General features: G+C 40.5%; 2 protein-coding genes across 4 annotated transcripts in view; both read right to left on the bottom strand.

Annotated features, from left to right (window-relative positions):
- Positions 1-140: 140 nt before the first annotated feature.
- Positions 141-10038, bottom strand: LOC108936418 (ADP-ribosylation factor-like protein 5A). Its single transcript, XM_018755759.2, has 7 exons — positions 10005-10038; positions 9689-9854; positions 4659-4719; positions 4259-4406; positions 4008-4091; positions 819-970; positions 141-557 (listed from the first exon to the last, which is right to left on the bottom strand). The coding sequence occupies exons 1-7, from the start codon at positions 10008-10010 to the stop codon at positions 509-511; spliced, it is 666 nt and encodes a 221-aa protein (XP_018611275.1). The 5' UTR covers positions 10011-10038; the 3' UTR covers positions 141-508.
- Positions 10039-17037: 6999 nt separating this feature from the next.
- The window catches only part of LOC108936607 (voltage-dependent L-type calcium channel subunit beta-4-like), a 31418-nt gene continuing 30305 nt past the window's right edge, over positions 17038-18150 (bottom strand). For 2 of the 3 annotated variants that reach the window (XM_018756098.2, XM_018756097.2), the window contains one exon: positions 17038-18143. In XM_018756098.2, coding sequence (XP_018611614.1) covers positions 17883-18143 — 261 coding nt within the window. In that variant the 3' untranslated portion in view covers positions 17038-17882. The remainder of the gene's footprint in view (positions 18144-18150) is intronic. The other variant, XR_001966294.2, reaches the window with a different exon arrangement.

The raw sequence follows: 18150 nt of genomic DNA, 5'->3' as shown, positions 1-18150 counted from the left end.
TATATTTATTTTTGAAAAATAAAAACGGTCACCTTAATCAGACAATGAAATGAGGGACTGTAAAAATTCCATTTCCATTAAATCAAGTTACAAAAATAAGCAGACATACACATAACAAATAGAGACTTTATTATTCTGCATTTCACAAACACCAGAAAGGACGTATCTGAGCCCCAACCAAGGCTCAAGAGTCGTCATCTGAAGGATGTTCTCAGATTACTGCACACCAAGGCGACACCAGTTTGCACGGGGCTGCTTCACAGCCAGAGAGAAGTCCTTCAAGTCCATCTACACAACTTGAAGAGTCACCATGGAGAAAACAATTTGTTTCCTCTGTAAATGTCTGTTTTGGAGAAGTGTATTTCAAATATTTTGATCATTCTGCTCACAGTTCTCAGTCAGGATGCTGTCTGCAATAAATAAACTGGAAAGTCCTGTTGCATTTTCAGCTTGTCTTTGGAGACGACAAGTGAGGCAGAGGAGTCTGCTCCTGGCCTGGGAGACAGGATCATCTGACACGCAGCCGTGACATCATCCACTCGAGCCCTTGGCACAGCCTGCAGCCCCAGGAGACAGAAGGAAGAACAATTCATATCGAATTCAAATTCAGAGATACGTATGCACAGAAGCGTAGCTTCCCATACACATTTGGAAATGGGGCCCACTGGTCCACTCTGGAGTCTAGGGATGAACCATGGATGCATCAGGGATGTGGGTAAGATTTGTAAATCTGACAAAGCGAGAGCTTTCTTGTGCTACCTCTACACAACTGTAGGAGCCACCAAACCTCCTCCGAACCCTACAGGCTTTGCACTTACCCCTCTCCAGTGAGAGCGCAGCAGGCCTGGATGTGCCACTGGTGATCCTTGATGGAGGTGAGCTGTAGGCTCTGGGAGATCTCTGCCACTGACATGCAGCCCTTCACATCCTGCTTGTTTGCGAATACCAGCAAGCCTGCTTTCTTCAAGTCCTGGACAGAGGCAAGGAAATGATGTTTTAAGGGGATTTACACTGATTTTGATTATTTGTTTGACCAAACTCTTTCCAGCATAGCCAAAGGAACTTTTATAATCTTAAGCTTAAAGAACAGGAAAATACAACTAGCCCACTTTATACTGCAGTCAAAATATTAAATACATAAATAAATGTAGTGATAATTATGGCAAACATGAAAAAAGAACTCCCTTACAGTGTTTAAAGTAATGTACTGACAAGAAAAATAAAACATGCTTCTGAGGAAAAGATTTTTTTAAACCAAAAGGCATACATTTTCTTTATTTTGATGTGTACCATGAATAAATTAAAAAACTAAATTCTGCTTCTACCCCCTGAAATTTTTGGTCCATAAATCTCTGAACAACTCAGCAGCAATCCTTTTTTTGCTGTTTTATGAATCTACTGACATTTATAGAACAAATGTGTAAAACGGATCTCTGTGTAACAAAGAACTCAGCATGGATTGTCTACAGACACCTTTTCACTAATTTTGGGATTTATCACATTTAATCCTTTTCAGGGCAGCACGGTGCAGTGAGTAGCGCTGCTGTCTCACAGCACCTGGGTGGTGCAAGAGGACGTGAGTTCAATCCCCACTCAGTCTGTGTGTAGCTCACATGTTCTCCCTGTGTCTGCATGGGTTTTCTCTGGGTGCTCTGGTTTCCTCCCACAGTCCAAAGACATATGGTTAAGGTTCCCCCATAGTGTGTGAGTGACAGAGAGAGTGTGTTCTGCTGATGTATGAATGAGTGACCCAGTGTAAGTAGTGTATCTAGCAGTGTAAGTCACCGTAGTGAATAAGGTGTGTGGACTGATAACACATGGTGTTCACTGGAAGTTGCTTTGGAGAAAAGTGTCTGCTAAATAAATAAACATAAAGGTTCAGAACTGAAAAATAACAGGACTGATGAACACTTTACGTGAATTCAAACATATGTACATCAGAGTGGCTTTATTCACCGTATAGTGTCAACAACAATAATTTCATTGGCAGCATGGTCTTCTACATCAGTATCACTGTGGAATCTCTCCTAACCAGGGTTGGATTTTTGTAATATAAAAACCCGTAAAATTCTGATTTTTTAAATGTATTATTTTTTTTTAATCTTGAGTGTTCTCCATAACTCTAAATGTTTATTTTAATAAACATTACCAAAATACTTTTCTTCCCAAAAATGTATAAAATTCTTACATTTTAATTGCAAAAAGTGATATCACTGATGTGGAATCCATCACTGCTGTAAACTAGCTTCTTTCTGCCACTGCACCCTCTAGGCATACAGCATGCCTTTAGCACATACAGACTTGTCCAGTTTAAACTCAGAAACAGGCTTAACACAGAAAAAGCGGCAAAATTTGTTTCTCTTCAAGGCCCTAGACAAGAGCATTGAGCTGGGTGAGCCGTAAGAAACCCATACTGCTCGTAAAATTGTTGGTGTCTGTAAATGAAGGAGTATAATATCATCATTATCCAAAAATTGTGGTGTAATTTGTTATGGTTTTCTCATGTATTATAAGCTGTTTAAAGCTGACTTGTGTATTAAACACTGTGATTTAATTTATCCTACAGTCTTTGTCATTTAATTCATAAATAATGTCATTTAATTCATTCATTTTAATACTTTGTTCTGATAGTTTCTTGTAACTTAAAGCTGTTTAAGTGCTTCTAGACATGTTACCAAATAAACATAAGATTTGATGAAACACACATACTGTGGGGGGGAGGGGGAAAAAAAAAAAAAAAAAGATAAACATGATTTAAATCAATTACAAAAAAAAAGTTGATTTAAATGGGTGTGATTTAAATCAGCCAACACTGCTTCTAACCCTTACTGAGGGCCAGTTAAACCGTCACGACAGGTGTTCCCCAATTTACCATGGAGTTAAGTTCCCCGAAGCCCATTATAAATTGAAAATATCTCAAGTCGAAAATGCATTTAATACACCCAATACACAGCTCTGCATGACATACTGGGAGAACACTGAACACTGTATTAAACTTTAATTTATCACACTACCATGTAAACATCATTTGCATTAAAATCAATGTAATTCCATGTAATAAAATGAAGTAAATGAGAAATCACCACTGTTATTCCAGCTGCATTAAACAAAAAAAAAAAAAAAATATGAGAAAATCATCTTCCCCTGATTTTTTCCAGCTAAAATATTAAAAACCTCTGCACTTACATTTTCTTACATAAACAGGATAGTGTTACTATTCAGTCAGCACTACTTTGGTTTAACACATCTGAAAAACTGAAAGGACTTCAATGAATTCATTTGGTTTAATTCAATGGAGCTGCAGTTGAAAACCCCCTACACAGATAATATGGCTGATAGATAGTCGAGTCAAAAGTAAAAACCTGCAGCAGTGGGAAACGGTATATTTGGCAAAGTACACAGCTTTAGAAGAGAAAAACTTCAGCCCAACCCTCACGCACAGCCATGGGAAAGTAACTGTTCCTGGGCAGTCTTGTTGCAACCAGACCAGGGCCACTTGCCAATATTAATATAAAAATGAATTCTGCAACTCATCAGAAAATCCTACAAACAAACACTGGGTCATTCCTCCTCCAGCTGAAGTGCAAACAAAAGTTGGTTTTGCAGAAGCTAATCAAACATAAAAAGTAATGTGAAGAAATGTTGAATTTTAAAGTCAAATAATAAAGACAATTCCAGACCAAAATCCCAGCAAAATATTCTGCTGCCAATGAATAACAATTGTTTTACAAAACAGATGAACAAATGCTCAAAAGGATGCTGACGGTCTGAACATATTTTGTCACATGTATATTGAATTATTTAAGGTAAAAAACATTTTGAAGAGTTTTATGTTGTGCTATTTCTTTAAGCAGATTATTTTTAGTGATGAATTAAGACGGAATAGATAATCCATGAGAGAGAACGCATTCATATCCTATCTCTGCTTTGTACGTATTATGTTGCAATCAACTGTATTGTAGCGATGTACATAAGTGTCTCATGGGTGCGCAGGGCAAGGCTCGTACCTCGTGTGCGAGCATTTTGTACAGCTCCTCTCTGGTAATGGAGATCCTCTCTCTGTCAGTGCTGTCCACCACCACGATCACAAACTGTGGAGCACAGGGCATGAGTGAACAATTCACCGGAATTTTCTATTCAGGTCATACCTGCTGACAGTAAAAAAGACCAGCGATGTTCATTCTCTTTCATAAGTCATCAATACAGGCTACATCATTTACATGTATTGGTTATTACTGAGGTTTACAAGCACACATACCTCGGTATTGGTATAATAGGTGTTCCAGGAGGATCTCAGTGACTCCTGTCCCCCGATGTCCCACATGAGGAAGTGGGTACTGTTCACCATGATCTCCTCGACATTGCTGCCTATTGTGGGTGATGTGTGGACAACTTCGTTCATGGAACTGCGCTCCAAAATAAAGCCATAACATTCATGCATTAGAGTTTCTTTTTGGCCAGAAAGCCAGTACAACATACAATATATGGTAACACTGTATGTTTGGCTTGGTCTTAAAAAGTCTTTCTTTTTAAACATATTACAACTCTAACTACATGACATTAACAGCTGAGCACCCTGTAGCATGGGGGGAGGGAGCGCTGAACACCACGGCAGCACTAAATACACTACTATACACAATACAATACAATATACTTACAACTGGTATAATATGGTGGTCTTGCCTGCATTATCCAAACCCACAATGATGACTTTGTGTTCTGCAAAAAACAAAACATAAAAATCATAAAAGATCAATTAAGTCATACATTAAATAACATTACTTTATAACATTTGAAGCTACTTAAAGGGGGTATGTTAACCAAGCGCATCTTCCCCTCTGGCTGCAGGGGATCAAGGGTCAAGGAAGGTGTGCCAGTGCCATCAGCGCAGTCAAGCACCAGGGGTAAACTGATAGAGACCCACTTACACAACAGTCTGTGACTGAGACACCTATAGACACATACACGGTAGCATGTATACACAACCCCGCTGGAAAAAAAGAAGCCACTAGGCACAAGTCAGCTGTGAACTACTTGTTGTCCAGCACTGGAAGCTTCAGTTACGCTGATGTGCATTTGCATGTAGATGTGTGCAGAGCCACCCGTCTCCGAATCCACACAACACGTGTATTCCTCTCATCTTCTTTACATATCAGCTTGTCCACAAACAAGGCAATGGAGTCTCTGGTCATTTTTTTTCCATCATTTTTCATTCGCTGTTCAAGGTGTTGAAGCTATTCTACACTGATTGTGTGCTCCGCTCTAGTAGGAACAACATCATCAATGTGAATATTATATTGGGCTCAGCGACATGAATGTTCATAACTTTATCTTGCCACAGCATCTTTCAGTGGGACACTCCAAACAACACAAGAGCTTACCGCAGTATACATTAGTTTGTCGTTTGTCTGCAGCCATGCAGTCCTGTCCACCAACTCTGTGCTAAACATATGGCTATAGCTGCCCGGATCAAATTCAAGACCCTGGTTATGGCCTACAAACGCATCAACAGAACTGCTCCCAGCTATTTACAGGACTTGATCAACCGCTACCCCCAACCAGACCGCTTCGCTCGTCTACTTCTGCTCTCTTGGTGGTTCCGCGCACGAAAGGTAAAGCGTAGAGGTTCACAGTTCTGGCTCCGTTGTGGTGGAATGAGCTCCCCCTCTCACTGCCGAAACTGCTGAAACTCTGTCTACATTCAAGAAGGGTCTGAAAACTCACCTTTTCCGGACTCACGTCGCCCAAGATCTCTCAAGCTCATGTTTGGTGTAAGTGTTCATGCACCGTAGCTTTACGAGCAGGCCAAGACAAGCCTTTACACAGCTGCTACTCCTGTATTGTATATAAATGTTTCTGTACCTATATATAAAAAAAAAAAAAATTGTAGGAAGGTGATCAGGATTCATCTATCCTGAATTTTATACACCTACTCGTGCGATGAACATCGGTGCATAAAGTGGAAAGAAAGAAACTAACTGCACTTAAGAATCACGCGTCTGCAACTACGTATGTCTCTTTCTCCTAATGTAATGCGCAAACTGTATTTTCTCTGAGATGTACGTCGCTTTGGAGAAAAGTGCCTGCTAAATGAATAAATGTAAATGTAAATGCTCTCGGAGAGCCAGTGAAAATAAAAAAAAAAATTAAAATTAAATAAAAAATATCTGACCTTAAAGTTAAAAACTCTACATGGGAAATGTAGTGTCTCTCTGACAGTGTGATCTGGGCATCTCTGTGGGACTATAGTGGAGCACAGATGCCTTCTCAAGGTGTTTGTACAGCTTCAGGGGTGTTTAATATGTCCACATGGTGTGTATAATGGTTTATGGGGTGAAAATGAGAGAAATGTTTGTATTATGGTCTGCAGAATATCTCTTGTTTCTTTAACAGAGATAACCTGGTAACTTTGGTGGCGTTCATTCAACAAACATTGAAGCGAAAGCTTCTGAGCGTAATGGGAGCTGGAGTCTTGTTCAGACATTAAACGAGTAACTGTACAGTGGGTCCTCGAGTTACAAACTTTCACCGTTACAAACTTTAGGAAGTACTTTGTATTTTTTTATATAGCAATCGCCAGAAAAGTAAAGTGTTGCCGTGGGTTTTAGAAAAGAGTGGAAAGGTAAACAGATGATGAACAAGCTGTAGATGACCCTACATTTTCTACATCTATCATCTTAGAGCAGCCAGTGAAACGCCGCCTCTCCGTCATCCTCTATGTAACACCTCCGACTTGAAGCTGGCGCACAGTTGTCTGCACTAGAACTATGCTTTCATTTCTTATTACATTTATACTGGAAATTAAGGAATTTTGTGTTAGAATCAAAAAATGGATCCTGGGGCCACAGATTAGCAAGAACGCATTGGCGTAGCTCTTTCCACGATTCTTCCTGCGCTTTCAGATTAACACTGTGCAGTAAATGCTCGCGTCAGAAGAGTCAATGTGCAGGTGTGTGCACGAGCCATCCTGGCTAACAAAAGTGCGGGGAAAGAGAGAGAGTCCACTATGCCGCTCTGTTCCCATCCACCCACAAAGCTGTCCAGGTTGCTAATGTTTACTTTTACATTTATTCATTTAGCAGACACTTTTCTCCAACGTGACGTACAACTGAGTAAACTAAAGTGGATTTCCCCAAGAAATGGACAGATAGACATGTGACTCTCCAAGCAAACCACATTACACAAGTAGCTGCACACAGATTTAACGAGGAACCCTTCTTCCGCTCTGCGTTACGTTTTACTTAAGAACTCTTGAGTAGCAAAAAAAAAAAAATCTTGGCCCAAATTAAGTTCACAAATAGGGGGGCCAGCTGTATTTATCTGCTTTCTGTGTTTCTGGCACAGTGGCAAAATGCAACCATATCAGGCAGCAGTGATAGTGAAGCAAAGGGAACTGGTAGGAGTGAGGGGGTAGAGCTGCATATCTGTATGTACACCTGACATCTCAAGTTCAATTGACAACGCTAACGGACTGGTGTAGGGCCAACAACCTGTCCCTGAACGTGGACAAAACAAAAGAGATGGTTGTTGACTTCAGGAGAGCACGGAGTGACTACTTTCCGCTGAACATCGATGGATCCTCTGTGGAGATCAAGAGCACCAAGTTCCTTGGTGTTCACCTGGTGGAGAACCTCACCTGGCCCCTCAACACCAGTTCCATAGCCAAGAAAGCCCAGCAGCATCTCTACTGTCTGCAAAGATTGAGGAAAGCCAATTTCCCACTCCCATCCTCACCACAATCTACAGAAGGACTATCGAGAGCATTATGAGCAGCTGCATCACTGCCTGGTTTGGAAATTGCAAATCACAAGACCCTGCAGCAGATAGTGAGGACAGTTGAGAAGATCATTGGGGTCTCTTTCCCCTCCATCCAACATTTACGCTGCACGCTGCATCCGCAAAACCACCAGCATTGTGAATGACCACACACACCCCTCACACAAACTCTTCACCCTCTTGCAATCTGGCAAAAGATACCAAAGCATTCAGGCCCTCACTGCCAGACTGTGTAACAGTTTATTTCCCCAAGCCATCAGACTCCTCAATACCCAGGGACTGGACTGACACCAGAACTTGCACACCGGTCGGTGCCAAACTCTCCGTTATTGTGCCTATTGTCCTGTTTTAGTAATTGTTGAAATGTCTAGCGCTGTTTGGACAAGTCTTCCACACGTGCACTTTATGTGATCGGTGTAGATAACTTTGTGTTATTTTATGTAGCACCATGGTCCTGGAGAAATGTTTCGTTTCACTGTGTACTGTACCAGCTGTACATGGTGGAAATGACAATAAAGCCTCCCTTGACTTGACATGTTCACCGCAAAAACACTGCAATGTGATTCAAAGTCTCCTAGAAAAATGCTATGCTGTTTCACACCCAGGCTCACTCAAGCTGTACTGCTCTGCTACACTGAAAACAAAGTACTGCAGGTAATGGGAACAAGACCGGGTGAATTCAAGTGGTTTCACTGAACCCCATACTGCATATATGTCCCAAGAATTTGGTTTGTATAGTGACAGCAAATGAAAAGAAATGCATGAAAACATTCCACATACACAAACTGAGCAAGCAGCATTAACAAAAAGAACTTGATGGAAATAAATGTCACAATATGTCATATAAAATGGAGGAGTCGGCAGTACAACAAGACCAAAAAAGGAGTCTCACATTGCTCGTCAAGAAAAGCAGTATAGCCACCATGTGGCCTGGGGGCCGATGCGGGGCAAGCGAGAACAGTGCCCCATGACTCAATGCCCTGCCGGAGAAGCCAGCGGAAGGGCTGCTCCACACTTTCAGCAATTTAACACCTTTCCCAGCGGAGTCCAGCTCGCAGATTCTCATCTTTTTTCACCAGTCTCTCATCCCATTTGAGGTATTGGAGTATATTTTTTTCCCCCGAGATGTCGTGACACTACTTTACTGCCGCCCTCTGGAAAGGCCACCTGCTGCTGAAGAATTCCTGCCTTCACCAATGGTATCGGCGGACCTGGACACTGACCTTAGGTCTCTAGTGTCTTGTCACCACATTGTGATTGTAATGGCCGGCCACTGGTCGTTGGACCCTAGACATTTATGTTGCACCCCTTCCTTGCAGTGGGATCTTTTGTTTTCCTCTCCTCAGCTGTCAGGCTGCTTATCCTCACAGCAGGAGCCTATAAATGGACCTAGTCTTATTTTACATTTCCCAGCAACGTTACGGTTACTCGGGGCACTGTGGCCCTGGTGAGGAGAGCAATGAACGAGTATAAAAGTGAACTGAACTGAAAGTAATTTCAACTGCTTTGGAGAAAAGCATCAGCTAAAAATGATAAATGTAAATGTAATTTCAATCACACGTTGACAAATGACACCATGATTTAACAGGCCATCATCTTCAGCAGTGAGCGGAGTCCACTGATCGCGCGCTGCCCCCCCTGCAAGCCTCCTCCCGCTCTCACGAGAGCTTCACGCGCACCACAAGTGCTCACACCCTGCAGAGACATATATACTAATAGTGTCAGAGCTCGTGAAGGCAGGCAAACAGATTCAGCACTGAGGTAAGAGCCAGGCTGCTGTGTTTAAATTAACCTCATGAGGTGTCGTCGCTTCTGCTTCAGTTCAGTTCGATTTTTCCAGCGAGCGCGCGGCCGACGCGCGCAAACACGCGGACAGACAAGACACGGACGGGACAGTGACAGTGTCACTCACCTTGATGGTTGAAAAGCCTCCACAGCTTAGTGAAAAGGATTCCCATGGCAGGATCGCGCAGCAGCCACGACCGGCACCGACACACTGCTGTGTGTGTGTCACAGGCCGAGCGCGTTAGCGAGCCGCCACTGCCACTGCGCCCACAGCAGCACACATCGCGCGCGACCTTCGAAGAGGGAAAAAAAAAAAAACACTCGCTTAAACGAATACTATCATCACTAAACAGACTACGGACTTCAGCTCAATAAGTGGATCAAGAAGCTGTTCGGGTTATAAAACGCTGAATATGGATGGAATATGTGAGACTGTACGCGACCTGCATAAACTCAGCACTGTTTTCATCATCAATTCGCGCGGGCGCACGACCTGCTCATCGGAGATGATGCCGTCATCACTTCGCGCGGGCGCACGGCCTGCTCACTGGCGATGATGCCGTCATCACATCGCGCGGGCGCAGGTTTTTTTTTTTTTTTTTAATTTATTAGTGACAAAACGTTATAAACAAAAACATATTGCACACAATTACAATACATTTGCAAACAGAATAACAGCACAAGAGGGAATACTTTGAGAAAAATAAACAGAAACAAAACTGGCAAATAACTAAATAATAAGAGGATGGTTACAATGTATCCAAAAGTAAATTAATAAGGTTTTTAAAACTTTGTTGTTAGAAAAGGTTTTTGGCAAGAAGGAAGGGAAAATTGTTTATCGTGAGAAATAATTCATACTTAGGCTTAAATTTAATATGTCTTGCCTTATGCTTCAAGGCATTGTGTAAAGCCTTCGACTCGCTAACATGAAAAAGAACCATACTAAAGAACCGGAAAAACAAGGCTATAGCAAATTGGTTCCAGAGATATTTAGAACGTGGACAAAAACAAAGAAAAAAGATGATGGATTGTTTCCATCTCAGTGGAGTACAAAGAACAGGAAGGCAAGATATTTCTGTAAAATTTAAGTTCTTATGCCATGGTAATAGTAATACTGAAGTTTACCTCTTTTATTATGAATCAAAATTTTATTTTGTATAGGTCATATTTTGTGAGGATCGAACTTATAATGTAAAGCTGACCACTTACAATAGACCTTCGGTCTAACAGTCTTGCTGGAAGTAATGGATTTTTTGATGAGTAAATTGGAACATTTAGTGTCCGATATGCAAACTCCATTTACGGTGGGTTGATGAATATATCTAGCAACAGTTCCATGCATCGTCACGGATTTAAAAACAATGATTTTGACTCCATGGGTGCACTTCCAGCTGAGGGATAATAACTATATATTGGGCAATACAAATGTATAGCCTGTTTCAACTTTGTAGTTTGTCATAATGTGACGCAAACCCAACATGTATACATGTAGCTTGTACACGTATGAGTAGTAGCCAAAAGTGTGAAAGCTGCCTAAATCCACCTGTCAGAATTCATATTTGAGGTAGTCTGCTTGGTAGTATGAAACCCAGTATTATGATTTTACAATAATTAGATACTGGATTCACAAACTAGCTTGTCTGTATCCCCTTGGGAATGTTGTACCGGTGATATTAGTATATAAAACTGAAAACATTAACTTTATGAAATGCCCAATTCACCCTTTTGTCAGTTATTACAGTATTATCACACAAAACAAGTGTACAAAACTGTAGTTTTATAAGGGGAAACATTCGCAGGTGAAATTGCTTAAAAAAAATAGGAGTCCTCTATGCCACTTCTGCATCTGCAATTGAAGTGTGTGAGCTGAGGGAGGCTCGAAGTGGTATGATCAGAACGCTGACCCACTTGTGTTTACACTCTATTTGCTTCTCTTTGCACTATTACAACTGGAAGCAGTCCTGCAAGTTAAAGTGCTGATTTCCGAAATGTGGAATGGATCTCTTGGACCATGTGCTCTTTGAAAAAATTGAAAATGAATCAATCCATTGATAATAGCATAGATAGTCATATCCGATGCAAAAGAAAGGAGCAGCACAAAGCACTGGATTTTTAATATTTATTTTAGAAAAAAAGTTGTTTTCAGTGAAGTTAAATCTGTGTTTGCACATTTATTCTCCATAAAACATATTGTTATTGAAATATAGTAAATGTCATTTTATGCATGCAGGTTTTTGCATTACCTTTTTTGTCTTCCGCAAAAATAACAACACAATTTTAATTTAAAATATGATGACGTTTGTAAGTAGCAGGGGGGGAAAAGCAACAGCATGCATCACTGTACACATTTGCATAGTAAACATTTTTATGTATTCAGTTGTTTACCAACATGCCTTTAGATACTGCACAGAACCAAATTGTGTGTGTGTGTGTGTGTGTGTGTGTGTGTGTGTGTGTTTGTGTTTGACTAATGTAGACTTGTTTGGTCATGTTGGAAAGACTGACAGTGTTTTCCTATTTTTCATGTACATAAGCAAAGTTAATAGAACCAAATAGTTATGTCACAGGTTAGAAACAAAGGAACTCCATAAACAAAGATGGATTAAATCCACTCATGCACAAGTCTCTTTATACTAGACTGTTAATGCATAATGAACTTTGGGAAGCAGTTAACTAACATGAATAAAACAAAATAGAAATAAATTTTAAAAACTTAAGAAGCACAGTAGTTTGCATTACATGAGAGCATGCTAATTTTACATCCAGAACTTAAACCAGTAATAAAGTAGTTCAGTACTGTAGTATCAATATATTACATGATGATGATTTCTGAAGAGTACAGTTATTCACCTACTGCAATGTAAAGATCTTTTTCAAATATTATAAAAAGTATCTATGTCCATAAAATATTTTGAAACTAGAGGGCATATGACAAAATATATTTTACATTATGTAACTGCTACATTTATATTGTCTACAGAAAGAGAATTTTAAAATAGTCATAATTATGAAAAAAAATGAAAATAGAAAATTAGTTTTCAAGTTTTAACTTAAAAAGCTAATAGTGTGTGATTGTTTCTTCAACCACGGGGGGAAAAAAGTTGGGAAAATTCTATTTTCTGTCGGTGGGGGTGTGTTCATGACTTTTAATTTCACTTAAAGAGTAAGGTGTGTTCTTTCAAACAAAAAGGTCTGTCATACCCAAGTGGCCCTCATACAAATAAGAAGTATGTATGTATGTGTATTCAGTCGATTCAGTTCCGAACAAATAAAAAGTAAAATGCTCCCATTATGCACTTTAGGGCAGAACTTTAAAAATGACTTTACATACAACTAGCGTAACCCTTAATTCTGCAGTTTTCTGCCATCAAAACTTTCACAGTAAATTATGAGAAGTACATTTGTGCATCATTTGTCTAAATACCCAGATAAATATCCATTAACATTAAAAAAAAAATGCAAATTGTATCAGTTCTCCACTATTTAGCAGAACTGACTGAAGGCTGACATTCAGTCATGAGCTCCTTCTAGAATATTGGTACCAATTCTGAACAATTAATAATGCTCAGCTTGGTCATTGTCTATGAAACCTGCCGTTTATTTTACAACATCAAGGTCCATTCAGGCGTGATCTCTGGTCACTTTATGATTTAAAAGAGGCACCCTCACAAATTGTTCAGTTCATTGTGTAAAGGAGAGCAATGCTACAAAATACCAGGAGCCAACAGTCCTGTGAATATGAATTTAAAGTGATAAACGGTCTAGTTGCTGGCTTTAAAAGTACGAAATTGTAATGCAGTTTTAAATAACTTATCATTTTAATTTTAATTGCGACATTATAGACATTAAATTGACTGTTATATATTTATGACTATCCCTGTTTTATTGGTTCATTCCCATGGAACCCAATACAAGTTATCATTTGGCTATTTGTCTGGTAAGCAGAATTATTTGAAACTATGCCATGAGCAACTATATAAATCCTTACAAAATAAAAGGATCGTTTGGGATTACTTAAAGCAAACTTAGTTCCCGACTTTGAGAAGATTATAGCTGGTGTTTGTCACTAAGAATATTACTAGTATTCACTGATCAATACAGGAAAGTTTTTAGTCAGTTTCCATCTGAACACTTTTTCAATAAGCCAGGCATCGAAAGTGATTTTGCATGCTAAATAATTCCAGTTTTAATTTCCATTCAAGAATACAAATTAATGCAGTTATTAGTTTTTACATGCCAGTATGCCATATTTTACCTGTAAACTATGAACGAACGATTATGATAACAGTTATCAAAGGTATTACATCAGAAAATGTTTGTTGATAAGTCCACAAGTGTTTATACAGATACAGATTACAAATAATCAGGATTTATGTTAATTTTTATGTGGCCACATTTTAAAAAAGTAGGTTGACTACTAGAAATAACCAACAAGATATGATTTATGTGAATTTAGGAAACAAGCTGAGCAAATATAAGTTGGAGACACAAATTTGTGGTGTGCATACAGTGTGCACGTGGAACTTCCAGATGAAGGCAGGTCTACACGGGAACATTGTTTTGCTTCCGTGGGTCAGGATGCACACGGTGAGACAGTAAGGACAACAGAGTAAGGTCACTTTATTCCCTGCTCCATCAACCCAACTCTGCTCAAGAACTGAGGACTCAAAGCAGTTTGGCGAACGTGACTACACTGACACTTCTGGGACATCTCCGCATGCCTTCATCCCAGCATTCCAGTCGACAGTTATTTTGCCTCCTGGGAGTATAATTTAGCACCAGAAGAGATGATAGGTCCAAGTCACCTAACTCGATACCTGACGGATCCCGTGACGTTTTCTCACTTTGATTCAGCGGCAATTCTCCCACCACAAACTACGCTTCTTTGTCCCAAATGATGTTTTCAAAACTTTAACAATATACTGTATGTAAGTAATATTTTTTCTTTTTGTTTTGGAGATGATGTTGTAAGTAAATAGCATCATTGCCGAACAAATTCTATTCTGTTCTCCAAAAAAAAAAAAAAAAAAAATACTCCGCAAGCTAATCTACGTATAATCTGTGGAAAGAAAATGAAAAACGGACAAACATTGTTCACACATACACACTGATATAGGCCTCGTCCAGTTCTGAGCAAATCTTTTACACCAGTAATGCAAAAACTTCACTGTACCACATTTAATGAATGTGTAACCCTTGCCTTCTTTCTCTTTGCTACACTGTGGCTGTTATGTGAAACCATCTTACTGAGATGATTTATAGAACCACACAAGCCTCTGCTCTTACAGCTTCATTCTGCTGTCACACTGTAAAAGTTGCAATACTGTCCCAAAAAGCAGCACTGCTGGACAGGTCACTGTGAGCTAGTGTCTCAAATGCGCTTTCACTCGTCCAAACATTATGTACTCTCACGTACAAAGACTCAGTAAAGAAATAAAAGAGACTGACTGGCTACCAACTATTCTTTTTCCTGGGGGATCTGTGGTTAAACCCTTTAATAAACCCAAATTCCATTGTTTTACTTAATAGCAAGAGGTATAGATGGTAAGAAATATGATTGTAAGCTATTCAGTTTTTTTTTTTAATTTTCCCCAAATAGAAATGTGCTAAATTTTAGCTCCTGGGAGGAGACGAACAAGATAAACTCACTCCATACAGATGAATTCCTTGTGATTGTCTCAATAAGCTGCTGGTTAATCCTTGTCCAGTTAATACTAAGTGGGCAGCAGCTTTTCGATTGACCATAATGGGCCTTTATTTCTACCTCAAATTCATTATAACCTAGAACCTTAACTAAATATACTCACTACAAAATGATGGTTCCTTCACTTGCTCATTCAAAGCCAGACATTTCTTTTAAAACCAAGAAGGCCAGTTTTGAATTTATTCATGTAACTGATGCTTTCCTCTGACCTGATTTACAGCATTAAGCAACTGTATTTATAATTACTTACCCGTGTCTACAGCTGGGTAACTTTTACTGGAGCAATCCAGGGTACGTACCTTGCTCAAGGGTACTACAGCAGGAAAGAAGCTTCAAATCTACAACCTTCAGATCCAAATGCAGCAGGTCGACCACTAAGTTATCAGCTGCTCTCTGTCAGCCTTTTCCTAGCAGGTCTAAGTAAAAATTCAAAGAGCAAATAAAAAGGCCCCACGGGGAAGGTGCACCTTGGACAGGCTGAAAGCCACACTTTATTTCCTGGTGTGAATTTTGTTTCCTCCTGTGTGCAGACATTCAGTGTTCACCTCAGCGAGTGAAATGTTGCACAGGAGGTACAGTTAAGGCAGAATCCTCCAGTGATGTCTATGGCAGAATATGTCATATCACTCTTGGGAGTGAAATGTATTTTCTCCAGTTGAGGAACGTCAAGGCAGCCTTCAGCGTAAGAGTGCACACATTGGCCATGGCATACAACCTGATTTGCGGCAGGGTACAGTATATTAAAGCCACGTGTAACGGATTAATGCAGCACACCGCACGGGCGAGATACTCATCCAAATTGTTTAAAGTGTATCAATCGTGGTAATAAACCAATTGATACTGTAAGTAAAGGCATTATACAAAAGAGCAAGTCACATCAATCTATGTAAAGGTAACAAAGCTACTGATGACAAATTCTGACTTGAACAAGAACTACTGAAGTGGATCCCTGACAAACCAAGTATTTCGCTAAAAGGGCAACCAACAGGCTGCAATGGTTCTGCGAGCCCCCGTCCTTTAGAAAGCAGCAGGTTCTACTCAACTAAACGCGACGCACGGGAATCACCTTGGCTTTCAAAAAAATCTCGGAAAACAAACGCCATGTGGAACGGCACTGTTTCCCGCTCTTCTAGAGTCAACTCGTTTAAAACAGAATTTTTAAAAATTTCCATACAGTTGACTGCAGAAAGCACACCTGAACTCGGTGCTTTCTGTTTAGCACCCTTGGTATTTTGGGCAATGACGCACTTGTTAAATTTAGCCATTTGTTCTTATATCATTAACTCCTGGTTTAAAACTTTATAAAAGCTAGTTAATCAAGCCAGGAACAGCAGTTATAGGAGACGAACATGTTATAAAAGGTATTACTTTTGTTTATTTAATTTTATACTTAAATGTCTCAAATGAAGTATCTTTACATTGTTATTTAAATGCTTTAAATATTATTTAGGGGTCTAGCTCCTATTTTGAGCCAAACTCTTAACATGAACTACATTTAATACTAACACATGTAACACAGCGAGATGTGCAAATAAATAAAAAATAAAGCAGTATACTATGCATATTTCTCTAAGTAACCATTGTGCAAAAAAATTATAACTTAACAATAAATCTCAATAATTAGTAGGATCTGACCCATCTTTCCACAGAAGCCAACAAAAGTCAGTTTTGTTAGCATGCTACTTTTTAACAGGCCAACATCCAAGTTCACCTTTTCTTTTAACAGAATCAGACTGAAATGTAGCAGTCTCTATATATTGTCAAATGCTGGCATAATTCATGAAAACAGAGGTGTTAAAACTGGGGAAATAATGGACAGAACAGAATATGACTCAAGTGACATCCAGCTGGAAATAGCCTTCTCAGCAGTGAACAGCGATGGACCCTAAGCGCAGAGAGCCGCCGTCCCGTACCTTTGCAACTAGAGCCAAGCAGGCGATACATCCAGGGTAGGTCTGAGCACTGTAAACACAGAAAGGCAGAATGATATCGAACCTCAGTAAGAATCGGTAAACACGGAGGAGTTCCCTACAGCCCAGAAGTCCTTGTGTCTGCATGATGTGGTACATGGGAGCGGTGTCTCATCTGGGGACCACAGCAGTGTGGTCCTCACAGCGCTCGCTAGGCCTTCCGTCTGGAAAAAGCCACTCGTGTGGGACCCACACCTCAGTAGGGGAAGTGTGTCTCCTCACCCTGATCTTACGCGCATCCCAAATGTCGCTATGAACACTGGACCCTGTGGACTGGCAAGGACAGTCCAACGAAACAAAGGATGTTACAGGTGTGTTACAGGTCTCCATTTCTGCTGTAAACATGGCAGGTTGAATGCTGAGCTCTGCTGTGCGCACTGCTTCTGCACGCTGCCACTGGTTCGGGATGGGTAGGGGGCAGGGTGTTTTAGAAATGCTTGCAAATGGCCCGTGAACGTGCCCAAGGAGCCGGATCTGCTACATACTCGTGTGACAGCATAAATACAACGGTGCTCGGTTCGAACCGGTGCCAGGGGGTAGGCAGTGTCACACTTACAGACAGATGGACACACATGAACTGGAGCCATGAAGGCTTGGTCACACTTGGCCAAAGAGAGGGAATGTCACCATGGTTCTCAGGGGCCTTTTCAGAGCCTGTGACGCGAATCATGGCTGTAGCCACCAGGAGAGCCGCGGTTACGATGTGGCTTGTACGTGTCCTGGTACGGGTCGTGGTACTCCTCCTCCACCAGGGGGTAGTGGTCCCGGCCCTGCTGGGAGCCCGAGGACAGCCGGTTGTGGCTGTTATACGCCCGCTCGTTGTGGTAATTCTCGTCTGAGGTCACCAAGTTGCACCGTTCAGCAGAAGAGTGATCTGCCGTGTGGTTGTTTTGTCTCAGCCTTTGGCCCTGGTGG

Source organism: Scleropages formosus, chromosome 24, assembly GCF_900964775.1.
Source record: "Scleropages formosus chromosome 24, fSclFor1.1, whole genome shotgun sequence".
NCBI lineage: Eukaryota > Metazoa > Chordata > Actinopteri > Osteoglossiformes > Osteoglossidae > Scleropages > Scleropages formosus.
The sequence above is the reverse complement of the archived record's forward strand: the minus strand, read 5'-3'. Positions and strand labels throughout refer to the sequence as shown.